This window comes from Impatiens glandulifera, chromosome 8, assembly GCF_907164915.1.
Source record: "Impatiens glandulifera chromosome 8, dImpGla2.1, whole genome shotgun sequence".
NCBI classification, from domain to species: Eukaryota; Viridiplantae; Streptophyta; class Magnoliopsida; order Ericales; family Balsaminaceae; genus Impatiens; species Impatiens glandulifera.
The window spans coordinates 9,447,933-9,462,138 of record NC_061869.1 but is presented as its reverse complement, the minus strand read 5'-3'; the positions used below and the strand labels follow the sequence as shown (position 1 = coordinate 9,462,138).

The window sequence follows — 14,206 nt, the reverse complement described above, 5'->3', positions numbered from 1 at the left end:
AATATAAAAATTTAAACTATTGAGTTAAAATAATTAAAAAGTATTAATATATTATAAACTTTTTAAAAATATTACAAATAATTTATTTATATGAAAGAATAATAGAAAATATAGTAAGTTATTTAAAAATTTAAATTTAACTAGTCTAACATATTTCAACAAAAATACACTACAAATAGAAATATTTTACAGAATATATAATAAAAAATTATTTCATTAAAAAAATTAAAATATATTTAAATTTCTTGCACCAAATAAACTCGTTTCTTTATCAAATTTAAAACGGTCAAATTGAAATATATTATTTTGTAGGACTAATATTAAAAATGGCATAAAAACTATAAAAAACAACGTATACAAAATTTAAATATCCAACTTTTATTTGTTATTAGTAACACCCTAATCCATAAAGTTAAATATTTTAAATTCTAACAAGTTTAATTAATATATTTTATAAGAAAATATTTTAAATGATTTGAGTTTATTTAAAAGTTATCCAAAATTCCATTTGAAATACTTAGATTAAGGAGAAAATATTTTTATGAGAAGAAATTGATCAAAATACCCCACAGTCATATTTAAAATTAATTAAAATAAACTGATTTTTTTAATATTTAAAATGTATAAAAAATTGCATTTTTATGATTTAAAATATATATGAAAGTTGTCAAATCTCGAAAACTGTGATGATTCCTTCTTACTCCATAAATGGTTAGATAATTATAAGACTAGTTTGATTCAAATTTATATACATATTATTATTTTAATTTTTTTTTATAAAATATGAGTATTCACGTTGTCTGCAAACACACTCGAAACACAAATAAATTTACTTGAGTCCAATAATAAAAACATAAGTTAGAAATACTCACCAACAAATAAACATGCATAACAAAAAATTTAACGTTAACAGGGTCAGATATTTTCAAAAAATCGAGGAGTTGACCGACTAACTCCCACTAGTAAAAAAGTGGGTATCAATAAAGGAAAATGTCGTTACAGAAAGCCCCTAAAACCGTTACTAATATCCTTCCGTAACGGTACATAACGCTGTTACAATTCTTTACAGAAACGAATGAGTATCAGTAACGACTTTATAATGTCGTTACTGATCCTAACATCAGTAACGGTTATGATGCCGTTACTGATATTAGTATCAGTAAGGGCGTTATCAAAAAGAAAACCGTTACGGTTAGATATATTTGTAACGGCGTTGTCATTACCATAACCGTTACTGATATATCTGTAACGGTTTTATAATTACCGTAACGGTTTTATAATTACCATAAATGCTACTGATATATTTATCTGTAACAGTATTATATTATCATAACCATTACTGATACATATATCTGTAATTTGTAACAGTTTTCTCTTTGTTAATTCCGTTGCAGAAGTATATATTAGTAATAGTTATTCATTTGACAACGCCCGTTACAGATATTTTAATATATTTCACTTTTATTTAAATTATTAATACATATTACGTACTTGTAAACAAATTTAAATATTAAATATTTATATAATCCAAATTCAAATATTATAATCCAAAAATACCTAAATATCATAACCCAAAAACACTTAATCCAAAAATCAAATTATCAATTCAATACACAAATCAAGTAGGAGGGGAGGACCGAGAGGAAGGCCATCGAGAAACATAGATAATATCATTGCTATCTGATTCTTCATTTAAACCATTTTTTCCCTCATTTGGTCACGCTCCTCAGAGCGCAGTCTCTCAGTCTCACAAAGCTGTCTCTTAGCTTCAATCTCTTCACATGACAATTGTCTCTAAGCCTCATTCTCCTCTCGCAGCTCTATCATCTCTGCTTCACGCTCCTTTCGAAACTTCTTTATCTCCAATTCACGGTCCTCTCGCATTTTGCGCATTTCTTCCTGTAGAATCAGGTTCTCCTTGCGTAATTGTTGAGTGTATGTGCGATGACTACTCGAAGAACCCCGAGCATCTGCTCTAAACGATGTAGGTCGTACGCCTGCCCCCATACCTACAACTCTACCATGTCCTTGAGACCCGAAGGCGTACTCCGTCAACTGTAGTTCATTCTTACTCGGGTCTTCTTCTATAGCAGTGCGCAACGCAGACTACAAACACAATTAATTTTGGATTAGTACAAAAACATAAACAAACACAAATTAAACCTATAAATAAACCACACTTACCACTTTCTCAACAACAATAAGAGGGACCTCCGAATTTGGATCTTGTAGAGTTGGTTTCGAATCATCCAACAATTTGTAAAATGTCGTAGCATCATCAACGGGATGATCATTTTCACTAGGATGATCATTGTCATTAGGGTACAAATCAACAATAATATCTTTTATTAGGTGATCCTCACAAACGTCAACAGGTTTGTCGATGATATTAGTCTCGTTATTCTGTTGTACATTCATCGGTTCTTTTACAAGTTCATCATCTGATTCATCTTCCCCACTCTCACTAGCAGCAATTACACTCTCATATTTAATTTTCCTTTCCCCGTGAAAATACCAAAAACCATAGTTTTGTCTGATGCCGAATACAATCAGATGAGTTCTAACGACAATTTTATTCTCATATACTCGATTTGCACACTTTACACAAGGACATGCAATTGAAGATCTACCCGTGGATCTTTCAGCAAATTCTATGAACTTGTCAACCCCCTCGCTATATTTTGGATCAGTACGAAGTATAGTCATCCATGTTTTGTCAGGAACTTCCATTGAGACTAGACAAAATATTACTATGTCAAATAAAGTTTATCCTTCCTAAATCATTCATATACCTAGCTAGTATAATAATCTTAAACACAATCCAAAAATATACCATATAAAAATAATCTAACATATATACAATTCAACAATCTATCATAATCTAATTAACATACAATCAAATAATCTAATATAATCTAAATAACATACAATCAAATAAGCTAATATAATCAAACATGTCTAGCCTACAATCCAATTATCTAACATACAATTCAATAATCTAACATATGTAATATACAATTCAATAATATAATCCACCTACAATCCAATAATCTAATTAACATACAATTCAATAATCTAACCTACAATCATATTATCTATCGTTTATATAATCTAACATCATATAATCTAACATATTATGAAGTTACTTTAAAAACTAACCTGATGAATGGAAGAAGAATCGGACGGCAGCGCAGAAGAACCTGCAAAAAAAACAAGATAAATCTTTGTTGAATTGAAAATTTGAGAACAATTATTTCAATTCCTAATAAGTAGTGTTAGTCAAAATATTTCATTCAATTCCTAATAAGAAGGGTTAGTCAAAATATTTCATTCAATTCCTAATAAGTAGGGTTAGTCAAAAATTTCATTCAAAACAGCCCAGACCACAGCAAAAGCTATGCAAAATGGAGATATACCAAGCGTCAAAATGTGAGACTGCTCCAAAGAAAGGTACTTTCACAAGAGATCCAGAAGCATTCAATTGGTTTAATGTATCAATAAAATAAGTGAAATCTATAATCACACATCAATTCTCAAGTGAACCAATGTTACAGTTTCAGAAGTAAGAGGATAATTGGGTTCTCTTTAGGAATTTTCCCATTGAAATCACACAGGCAGTAGTAAGTATAATCCATAATCACACATCGATGAAGGTTGTGAATTGTGATCATCAGAAATATTATTAACCCATTTTTAACTTATGATGAGAACACACTAACTATTATGTTCTGAATCATGGAATTACAATCATATGACTTGTTAAAAACAAATACCTTGACACAATATATAAAAATCTGTTAATTTTAAAGGTTGATACAAAATACATCATGAAGTTTGTTTGGTATAAGCTTAATCAAGGTTCATTGAACTAATCATAGGAGACCAAAGAAAGTACATAGAACCCTTAAGTGTAAGATGTCCATGTCCTTTCATCCTATGCAATTAAAGTTTCAGTTGACAATTTCAACATAGGATTATAAGATTGATATAAATAACTCATTTATTGGTCCTCAACAATCAGAGTAGCTAAAACTGACCCTAGTAAAGCAAGAAATGTGTGTATTTATCTGTCTCTTGACCTAAAAAATAGCATGTATATATGGAAAAGGATCTATTATGAGATATACCGGCTTTCAAAAAACGAGCAATTCGACCTACTGGAAACTGTAAACCGGCTTTGCTACTTCTTGATGCCTTGATGTTGTTTCCTTCTTGACTTCTTTGGGATTACCTTAAGAAGAACTACAGATCGAAGAAAGAAAGGAATTAAGGGGGCGGCGGCGAGTCGTCAACTGCGAAGAACAATTACCTTTCGTCAACGGGCGACGGCGAATAACTGGCGGCAGCGGTGAAGAATTGCCGAACGGAAAGAAAGAATAAAAGAAGAAACTTACGGGAATGGAACGGTTGAGGGAGGAGAGAAAGAAAAAATTCAGCGGAACTTGGATATTATAACTGAGTATCTGTAACGGCTCCTTACAGTTTCCTTAAGTTCATTACAGATACTCTTTTCAGAAAACAACTGCCGACCGACATACGGATATCTGTAACGGTTATCCCTACCTACCAATAAAATATCGTTACAGATATTCTAAGTTTATGTAACTACATACTCATAGAATCTTTACCAATACCTTAATTAAAAAATGAAAAAAAAATGGGATTGCAACCAGTAAAGACTATTGTAACATGTGTCAAGACACATATTTAAATTTAATTGAAGTAACTAGAATATAAGTCAATGTGAAAATTAATTTAATTGATCCATTAACAATTTGTTTGAGTTTTGAAAATTTATTTACCCTTTACAATTTACAATTTACAATTTACAATTTACAATTTACAATTTACAATTTACAATTTACAATTTACAAAGTGGAATAAATGATCATGTTTGATTCTGAAGAAGTCAAGATCCTTAATAGTAACAATAAGAGCAACTAAAATAGGTTTAAAAAAAATATATATTAAAAGAAAAGATGCTATATGATTAATTAATTTGGTCAATAAAATAGGTTATTGTTTGCAAGATGAATATGTAATAGGACTTTATCAAATATAAGAAGATAAATTTGTGTTACTTCCACGCAAATTACAACGTGTTGTACCTTAATTAGCTTTTTATTTTGTTATATAATAGGGTTATTAGAAAGTTAGTCATTTTGTTAGGTCAGGGGTATATCAGTAATTTTTCCCTAATATATTTATAAGTTTTTTTGAAGTTAGCTTACTTTCCAGGTAAGTGGTGTGGTGAATATTCCTCCAATAGAGCATGATTCTTCACACCTATGTTATTTAATTTTTGCTAATTTATTTATTTATTTGATCATTGGTGAATTGGATATGGTCGTGAACAATATGCCATATGATCAACAATTAAAGGAATGAATTAAAGCTCGATTGGAAGGCATATTGCAATATGGCAATTCATATATCGACTAAATGAAAAGAAACCGAAAAGGTTACCTTATTAACTAAAACCGTGACCAACAATGTGTACACAATATTTCGCAGGATAAACATTGCCGGGCAAATCCCCTTTGGCAAATAAATCGTATATATCATCGCGAAAGTTAAATTATCGGATGAATTAATATTGATTATGCCAAAAGGTAGTTGCCCGGTAATACAACCGAGCATGCATTTATGCGTTTAGTTTGGACACCGTCTACTTTTGGTGAACTTGTTTTAGGTTTCTTGTAATGGAAAAGTACTTATAGGTAGTGGTGGGTGGTATTAGGATGGTGTTTTCCATGTAAATAGGATATTCTAGGCACAATAAAATGCTAGTACACAAATTTATTACCTATGTAAATTGGAAAACAAAAGATGGCACATGGAGAAGATCCAATGGCATGTTCTCTTGGAAACTTTTCAGGTCTTATATTCCATTTTTCTATTCAATTTTGTTGATATTTTTATTTTTTCGCTTTTATTTGCAATGTAATTTATTATCGTGTATAAGCTGACATGTCACGATGAAAATATTAAATTAAATAAATATAGTTGAAAAGAATCCATTTTTCCTTGAGGGTAGTTCTTATTTCATATAGATCTTGAGATAAATTATTAGAGAACTTTGGAATGTTCATCAAATCTTCACATGGAGGATAATTTATGTTGTATCCACAAAGATGGTAGAGATATTGAGAAAATGTAAGAAAAATAGGAATGAAGCTCAATCTAGAAGGAATCAAAGAAAGCTAAATTGCAAAAAAAAGGGAAACATGGAAGTTAAATATCGACGCCAAATATTTGAACAAGGTGGGAGGAGTGAAATCGGCCTATCAAGAGGAGCGCATCCAGATTCATATTGAGTTGAGCTCTTTCGAGAATCTTAATTTTCTCAATTAGTCCTAATTAACTCTTTTTGAGGTATTGTTGTCGTCTTTTTGCTTGTTTTACTTATTTGTGTTTCTTTTATTCAATTCTTAATATTTTATTGTTTTGTTCCGGAATTAAGTATTTGTAACAATTCATGTCAAAACGTGTCCCTTATTTAATATTATTTTCACACAAATCATGTTTTTTTACGTCAGTTGTGAACGAATAAAAAAAATTATTACGACCCATCTATATAATTACAAACAACCGTGTAACAAATTTTACATCAAAAATATGAAACAGAATTAGAAATCTTTCTTCTTATTTGTCATACTAATATTTAAACTCGGTTACAATTCACAAATTTGCAATGATTTTTCAACCTAGTAATTGCAAGTTGCAACAGATTTACCAACCTAATCATTGAAAAATTAGCAAGAAAAACTAAATACTCTATCAATGCAGGCCCCTCATGTTTAAGTTAGTTGTCAAATGCTCACAATATATTGTTTGTATTTTTTGTAATATTTTTTCACAACAAGTATATCAATACAAACTTTAACTGATAAAAACTTTTTTACTATTTAACTAATGTTTTAGTTTTGGAAAAAAATTGTTACAATTAGACATAAATTCTTCTTCTTATATTTTAATGTAGTGACCTAGTTGACTTTTCATCATGTTTTCCTTAAAGATACCAATTGACACAACTCACAAGACATCCTTTTAGGCTTTGTTTGTTTTAAGTTATCTAAAAACAATTTCAAATATATAATTCATCTAATTGTCTTTTTATTAATTATATTATTTAAATCATTAGTTAAAATAAAATTTATTTTTATAAAAAAATTATTATATATTTATGCTCCTACATCTTTTCATTCAAATAACTCAATTTTGTTTTATATAATCCTCAAATAATCCATAAACTAACAAGTACTTAAGTTTATTTGTTGAATATGATAAAGAAAGAAGATGAAAAGAAAAGAACCTTTCCTTTTTGTTGTGGGAGATCGAGAATCAGGTCCATCACCATGCATGACCATTTCAAATATGGACGACAAATTGAAAAGAGAGATAGGGAGAGATCTAGAGAGATTGAGGGAATTTCAAGAGGAATTATCCAAGCATATGCTAGCTAGCTTCTCCAAACTTAACAAGGCATATCCAAATTGGATGCCCTAACCCTAGCATTATATATACATGAATAAGAAAGTCTTGAAACTATTGGAGTTATAAATCAACCTCAATGAATTCAAGTTCACAATGCGGGTAAGGAGTAACAGTGTGATCCTCCTTTGGCAAGGATTCCAATGTCATTTATCGATAACTATTAATGCATATATCATTTCTTTGCCAAAGGAGAATTGCCCTGCCATCCTCGCCCACAACATTACCAATATATGTACTCGATCTTTATTTACTCCTAAGGATTTTATTTATAATCTTTCTCAATCCATTGAAGATTGTATTCATGGTAAGATTTAGATGCTTAATTATATCTTGAGCACTATACTAAATGATCATGTAAATATGTGTAATTATTGATGCATATGAAATTATTAGCATATTTAGGAATAATAGTTGAACAATACTAGAACTAGGAGATAATCAAAAATAACCAAGCATCATAAATTGGTCACCCCTATACAAGGCAAGATATATTCACTTCCTTTTCATGTGAATGATCTTGCGCCATAATCGAATCCATGTAGACTTATCCGTGAAGGGTGCGCTACTTTAACGGTGTTGGTAGCAGGCTAGCAGCTCGAGACAAACATGGTGTCCTTGTTATCCCGCCAACAAAAAGTATATATCTTTGTTGTTCATGATGAATTGAATCCCATAGATGAGATTCTTGAGTAGGGAACAAAAGTTATTCATGTCAAAGGTCGCTTATTAAGACAACGGATCAAGAAAATAATTCATAATAGTCTTAAATTTATTTACCGCCTCAAAGAAAAGTGAAAATAGTTTGTTTGTATTTCACTTAAAATATCTTGATCGGTTTGTATTAATGTAAATTATGAATTAATTGAAACTTATATTAGGTAGACTTCGAGTTTTTATAATTTAATTATAATTAATACATTTTTTAAATGTTACAATTGTTTCTATTTCATTTTTATTTGAAATAGTTTAAAATCATTTAAAATAAATTTCAGTCTGGGTCTGGGAGGACAAACTTTAGGATTAGGTGCATTCTTTAGTGAACATGTATCATGACATGTTCAAAAAAAAAAAATTAAAAAAAAAGTATATACATGTATGATTAATCATTATGATGGCTTCTATTTACGCCAAGCTGTCTATACTCCAAACTAATCACACTCTATGCTTTGAAGCCAAGAAATGTTAAATACCAGCTCTTAATTAATTAAAATTTAATTATTCAATAACCCATATCATAAAGAAGCCAAATAATTTGTTTTTAATATAATTATGTTAATAATTATGAAGAGCTTGTTGGGAGTGGTTCATTAATTGAGATTAAATTCACTCATCCCCATGTTATTATTATTTAATTACAAATTAATACACCTTAGTTTAAAGTTAACACTTACTTTTAAATTTTAAAACTAAACTAAAAAATGTAAATAATGACCTATAAAATCACAATATATGAAAGAGTAATGATAGGGGGAGCGAAATATTTGTAGCGAAAGTGCAGCGATGTGGAAGGCTGACTAGGCATGATGACTCAACATTTCAAATTTTTTATTTATCTCTCCTCCGTTCATTAATAATTTCTCTCTCTTCTCTTTATTAATTATTTATTTTTTATCTTTACTCCAATTTTTATTAATAATTTATTTTATAGTTAATTTGTAAATATATATTTATAAATTTTATTATTTAACTTATTTATAAAATTTAAAATAATAATAGAGACAATAATAAATTAAATAAAAAATAACAAAATATATATATTCAAATATATATTTAAGAGAATAAATAATTAAATATAAAATTCTTAATTTTTTAATTAATTATTTATATATATATATATATATTAATAATTTATTTATTAATTTTTAAAATGAGTTATAATAAAAAATAAAAATTTGTCAAGATAAATTAACTCAAATCAAATCATACTAATATTCAAAATAAATATAACTCATGATATATTAATATTCAATCGTAAATAAAAATGTTTTTGATAAAAGTTAACCCGATATGATAATATAAGAAGAGAGAATATATAACATTTTGAGTTAATTAATTAAGTTTATAATACAATTCACAAGAAAATAAAATATAAAAAAAATTAAAGAGAAAAAAAAAAGAAAAACGTTTAAGTAAAAAAATATATATAATTTTAAAAATTATATATTTAATTTATTTATTTTCCCTATTATAACTCATTTTAAAATTAAATAAATATATAAATTATATACAGGGAGAGGAGAAATAATTAATTTAAAAAAATTAAGAATTTTTATATTTAATTTTTTATTATCTTAATTTATCAAATATAATATATATTTTTTATTAATAAATTATCAATATATAAATAATAAAATATATAAATATATATTTACAAATTAACTATAAAATAAATTATTAATAAAAATTGAAGAAAAGATAAAAAATAAATGATTAATAAAGAGAAGAGAGAGAAATTATTAATGAACGGAGGAGAGATAAATAAAAAATTTGAAATGTTGAGTCATCATGCTAGTCAGCCTTCCACCTTCGCTGCACTTTCGCTACAAATATTTCGCTCCCCTATCATTACTCTATATGAAAATAGAGCTTTTGGATAACAGTTATGGGTTATTAATTAAACAGTCAAAGACAATAATATCTTAAAAAAATATTAATTAAATTTATTCAACTTAGCAACAAGCCTACTCATTAGTTTCCACTTGATGAATATTATTAAGTTTTGTTCTCCCCAATTAGAATAGATACAAAAACTAGAATTTAATTAAATCAAAATGATATACTTTGTTCAAAATGATAACAATTTTAAAAATTAGTATATTGATAAATAATTTAAATTATGATTATGTTCTCTTATTTTGGACTCATGTGTAACATTTTATTTTTAAGAATGAGACTTTTTTTATAATGTTAACTTGTTTAAATATTATTAATTATTACAATTTTTTTAATATATAAAAGTTAACTTGAATTTAAATATAAGCTACATCATATAGTATTTTATCAGCTAGATTGTTTTTTATGTTTGAAATTTGAATGTTCTTCTAAAGCTTGTTTGATATCTGATTTAGGATTTTTATTGAGTTATTTGGATATATATATATATATATATATATATATATATATATATATATATATATATATATATATATAAAAAGGTAAGTTATATAAGTTTTAAAGAAATATTACAAATATAGACAATTTAAAATTAATAATTTGGTAAAAACATAATCTATAAATTTGAATAAATGGCTTTAGGAAAAAAGAAAAGACAAGACAAATTAATAATCTAATTTGTTTATTTTATTACTAAATGTTGTACATAATAATAAACTCAATATTAAATAAGTAAATTTTATATTCTCTCTCTACAGCTATTCTTCAAACTACAATCCAAGATCCAGTTCAGTATGTGGGTCCAAACGGCTACTTTTTCTATCCCTGGATTCTCTCTCTGTCTTTCTGTCTTTCCATACCAAAAAAAAAAAACATTATAAAAAACAAAACTTTACTATTTATTACTCCTTCCCACGCGCCACCATTTTTTCCGGCACCCCGGTTTTTGATTTTCATTCATCAAGATTCATCATTTAATCGAAGATGCTGTCCGGGAAACATAAACTTGGCTCTGAATAACCGTCATTCCAACCTTAAACCCAGGGACCACCATGAAACCTACTCGGAAAACACTGCCGCCGTCGTCTCCGGCGGTGAATACCTCGTCCGTCACACTTTCCATGTATATTTCCGAGTATTTGGTTTCTTTTTTTACCTGAAAGATGCTAACTTCTTGATTTAAGGCGAATGAAAAACAATGTAGTAACCAGATTCGTCTAGCCATTTCAGCAAACGCAGTAAAGAAAGACGTTTCTGGGTACTCGCCGGAGTTAATCATTTTCCTTTGATTAAGGTTGCCGGAAAATGATGTCTCCATTTTAGGATGAACCAATCGAAGATATTTCGCCCTTGTAAACTTAGCAAAGAAAGATTTAGGATTCTGTTTCAAATACTGAATTGGGTTTCCTGATTTCAATCTTCTAAACTGATCGCAACAGTTTTCACGCCATTGCCGGCCTCCGCCGTCGTCGTTTAAGAGAGAAAAACAAATCGAATTGAACCCATCTAGCATTTCACGACAGACGAATGATTCAAATGCAAAACACCGATGATTCGGTTTCTGGAAATGAACTCCGGTAGCCACGATTGATTTCACCGCAGCATCGATATCCCAGTTTGCAGATTCCATATCTTTCACCATTTGTTTGACAAAACTCCTTACAGATCTTACTGCATAATGAAGAACTATACCGAAATCGTTTGGATTTGAATTGGGTAAATTAATCCCATCCAAAACTGAAAACTGCCCACTTGAATTCAGCTTCTTTTCTAAAAACCTGTTATTAGAAACAATTTCAGATAACTCATTGTTTAGTGAAGAGATTTCACCGTCTTTGTTTTCCGTCTCTAACTGCAGTTTCTTCAAAGTCAGTTCATACATCTTCATCATACTCTGCTGTTCCTGAATCTCCGCCAACAGAATAGTAAGATGAGGTGGAGTAGAATCAATCTGTTTTTTCAAATAAGACTGTTTTAATTCAGAAATGGTTTTCAGTTCTTGAACAACAGCTTCATCTGCGGTCTGAATAGCGTTATAGTTATAAGGAAACTGAGCAGCTTGAAGCTCAGCGTAAGCAGCTTTAACGGCGGAAATTGCAGCGAAAAGCTTGGCGACGAAGGCTTCTTTGTTTCCATCAGAACTGTGGCGATTGATCTTGTTGTTGTTGGGTTGATTGTGAGGATTGATGAGGAGACAGAATCCATTGTTGGATAGAGAGTTTTTAGTGGAGGATTTGAAATGGAGGACTTTGTGGATGGTTTTTGTAAACTTGTTGGGTTTTGAAGAAGGGGTGGAACTGGGTTTCAGAGAATCCATTGGAGATGGGAAAGAAATTAAGAATTAGAAGATGGAGATTGTGATTGTGATCATGAAATTGATACGCATGAAGGGGAAGAGAAGTGTGAAATGAGAAAAAGAAAGAGACTAGAGAGAGAAAAGGCAGGATCAAGAGAGAGAAAGACTGACAGAGGTTGCAGGCTTAAAAGCAACGATAATGGAGGTGGAGGGTAAAAGCAGAAAGAGAGAGAGATAAAGCGCGGGAAAAGAGAAGATCAATGGCCACCATTGTAAACATGCATAAGTAGGGCCAGTGGTTTTTTCGCAATTACTTAGGGTTGCTGGTTTTCTATTTGAAAATGTAGGTAAACAAATATTATTAAATGAAGATCTAAATATTCAATAATTGTAAAAAAATTATAGGTTTTAAGTAAGTTTTTTTAAAAAATTGGGCTAAACCCAGCTCCAGAAACTGATCAAAACAAACAGGGTTGTCTTTTTTTTTTTTAAATTTATTTATTTTAATTCTTAAATTACTCCATTCATTAATTATATATCAAAATTAGGTATTTTTTTAACTTATTTTATAATTTTAAATTATTAAATTCTATCATTGTTGTTTTGAAATTTAGACATTTTAATTTAACTAAACAAACCAAGAAAAGATGTGAGAATAATTGAATGGAGATAAATATTTTTATTTATTTTAGAAAAAGTTTGTAACAAAAGATTTTTTTTTTTTACTATTTTGATTTTATAAATGTAATAAATTAATTAAGAAAAATAAAATATAAGGTTAAAACAAAGGTTATCTTTATTAAAATTTTGATAAAAATCCTATATAACACAAAAGTTCTTAATCGTCTAATAAAACAAGACATAGATTGGAACCAAATAGAAATTGGGTGAATCATTAATTTGGTTATTTAATTAAGATGGTTCATTTTAGTTTATATTTTGGAATATAAAATATAAATTATTTGAAATTATTTAGGTAAATTAATCTAGAGAGTATAAATATTTAATAAAAAATCATTTTTTTTTGTTAATGTTTATGTTATTTTATTTTTTTTTAACAACATATTTGTATTATTTAATCGTTATTTTTTCATTAACAAATAAAATCAATACATTAACTGATATTTTAATAGATCATAAATGAATCCATCAATAAATTAAAATGAAAAAAATTGAGATTAAAAAAAACAATTTCAATAATATAATTGCACTTACCAAACAATATGAACACATAATAATATAACTTGATTTTAAAATATTTCAAGAGGGTTGAGATTTGTTTCAACCAAGAAAGTTGTTTAAAATTATATTTATATATACAATTAAGGTATATTATCAAATATTGTCTAATTTAAATTAATATTTTAATAAAATATGTAAAAAAAAAATTGTAAATAAATTTATAAAAAATTGTTCAAATCTTAGATCTGATTGTTTTATATTCTAACTCTAGATCAATCTTGTCCTATAAATTTTGATTAAAGAATTTTAAGATTAAATGATCAATTTAATTGAAATATAAATTAGAATTATAAAATGACATACATGCCCTTACTAATCTAAAGATCAGTGCAGTTTCAAGAAATGAAGTTTAAAATTAAAATGGCTAAGGATATTTTTCTAATTTAAATTAAGTTTAAATGATTGATAATGTTATGTCATTTTATTTAATTTTATAGTACATTGAAACAAATTAACCTTAAATAAAAAAATAAAAAAATAAAGCATATTAACCTTTATGGATAAGAATAATACGATTATGTACATTTTACCAACAAGCTTACTCTTAGGATAAATTAA

At 28.0% G+C, this 14,206-nt stretch overlaps 2 protein-coding genes across 2 annotated transcripts; both read right to left on the bottom strand.

Moving 5' to 3' along the window:
• Positions 1 to 1,678: 1,678 nt before the first annotated feature.
• LOC124911116 lies at positions 1,679 to 3,193 on the bottom strand. Its single transcript, XM_047451560.1, has 3 exons — positions 3,160 to 3,193; positions 2,185 to 2,735; positions 1,679 to 2,106 (listed from the first exon to the last, which is right to left on the bottom strand). The coding sequence occupies exons 2-3, from the start codon at positions 2,728 to 2,730 to the stop codon at positions 1,795 to 1,797; spliced, it is 858 nt and encodes a 285-aa protein (XP_047307516.1). The 5' UTR covers positions 2,731 to 2,735; positions 3,160 to 3,193; the 3' UTR covers positions 1,679 to 1,794.
• Positions 3,194 to 10,779: 7,586 nt separating this feature from the next.
• On the bottom strand, positions 10,780 to 12,688 carry LOC124912189 (protein GRAVITROPIC IN THE LIGHT 1-like). Its single transcript, XM_047452753.1, has one exon. The coding sequence runs from the start codon at positions 12,425 to 12,427 to the stop codon at positions 11,081 to 11,083; it is 1,347 nt and encodes a 448-aa protein (XP_047308709.1). The 5' UTR covers positions 12,428 to 12,688; the 3' UTR covers positions 10,780 to 11,080.
• Positions 12,689 to 14,206: the final 1,518 nt, after the last annotated feature.

Coding starts and splice junctions, on each gene's coding strand:
- LOC124912189 (XM_047452753.1), bottom strand. CDS start 12,427: ATGGATTCTCTGAAACCCAGTTCCACCCCTTCTTCAAAACCCAACAAG.
- LOC124911116 (XM_047451560.1), bottom strand. CDS start 2,730: ATGGAAGTTCCTGACAAAACATGGATGACTATACTTCGTACTGATCCA. Junction 2,107..2,184: donor TTATTGTTGTTGAGAAAGTG/GTAAGTGTGGTT, acceptor TTGTGTTTGTAG/TCTGCGTTGCGCACTGCTAT.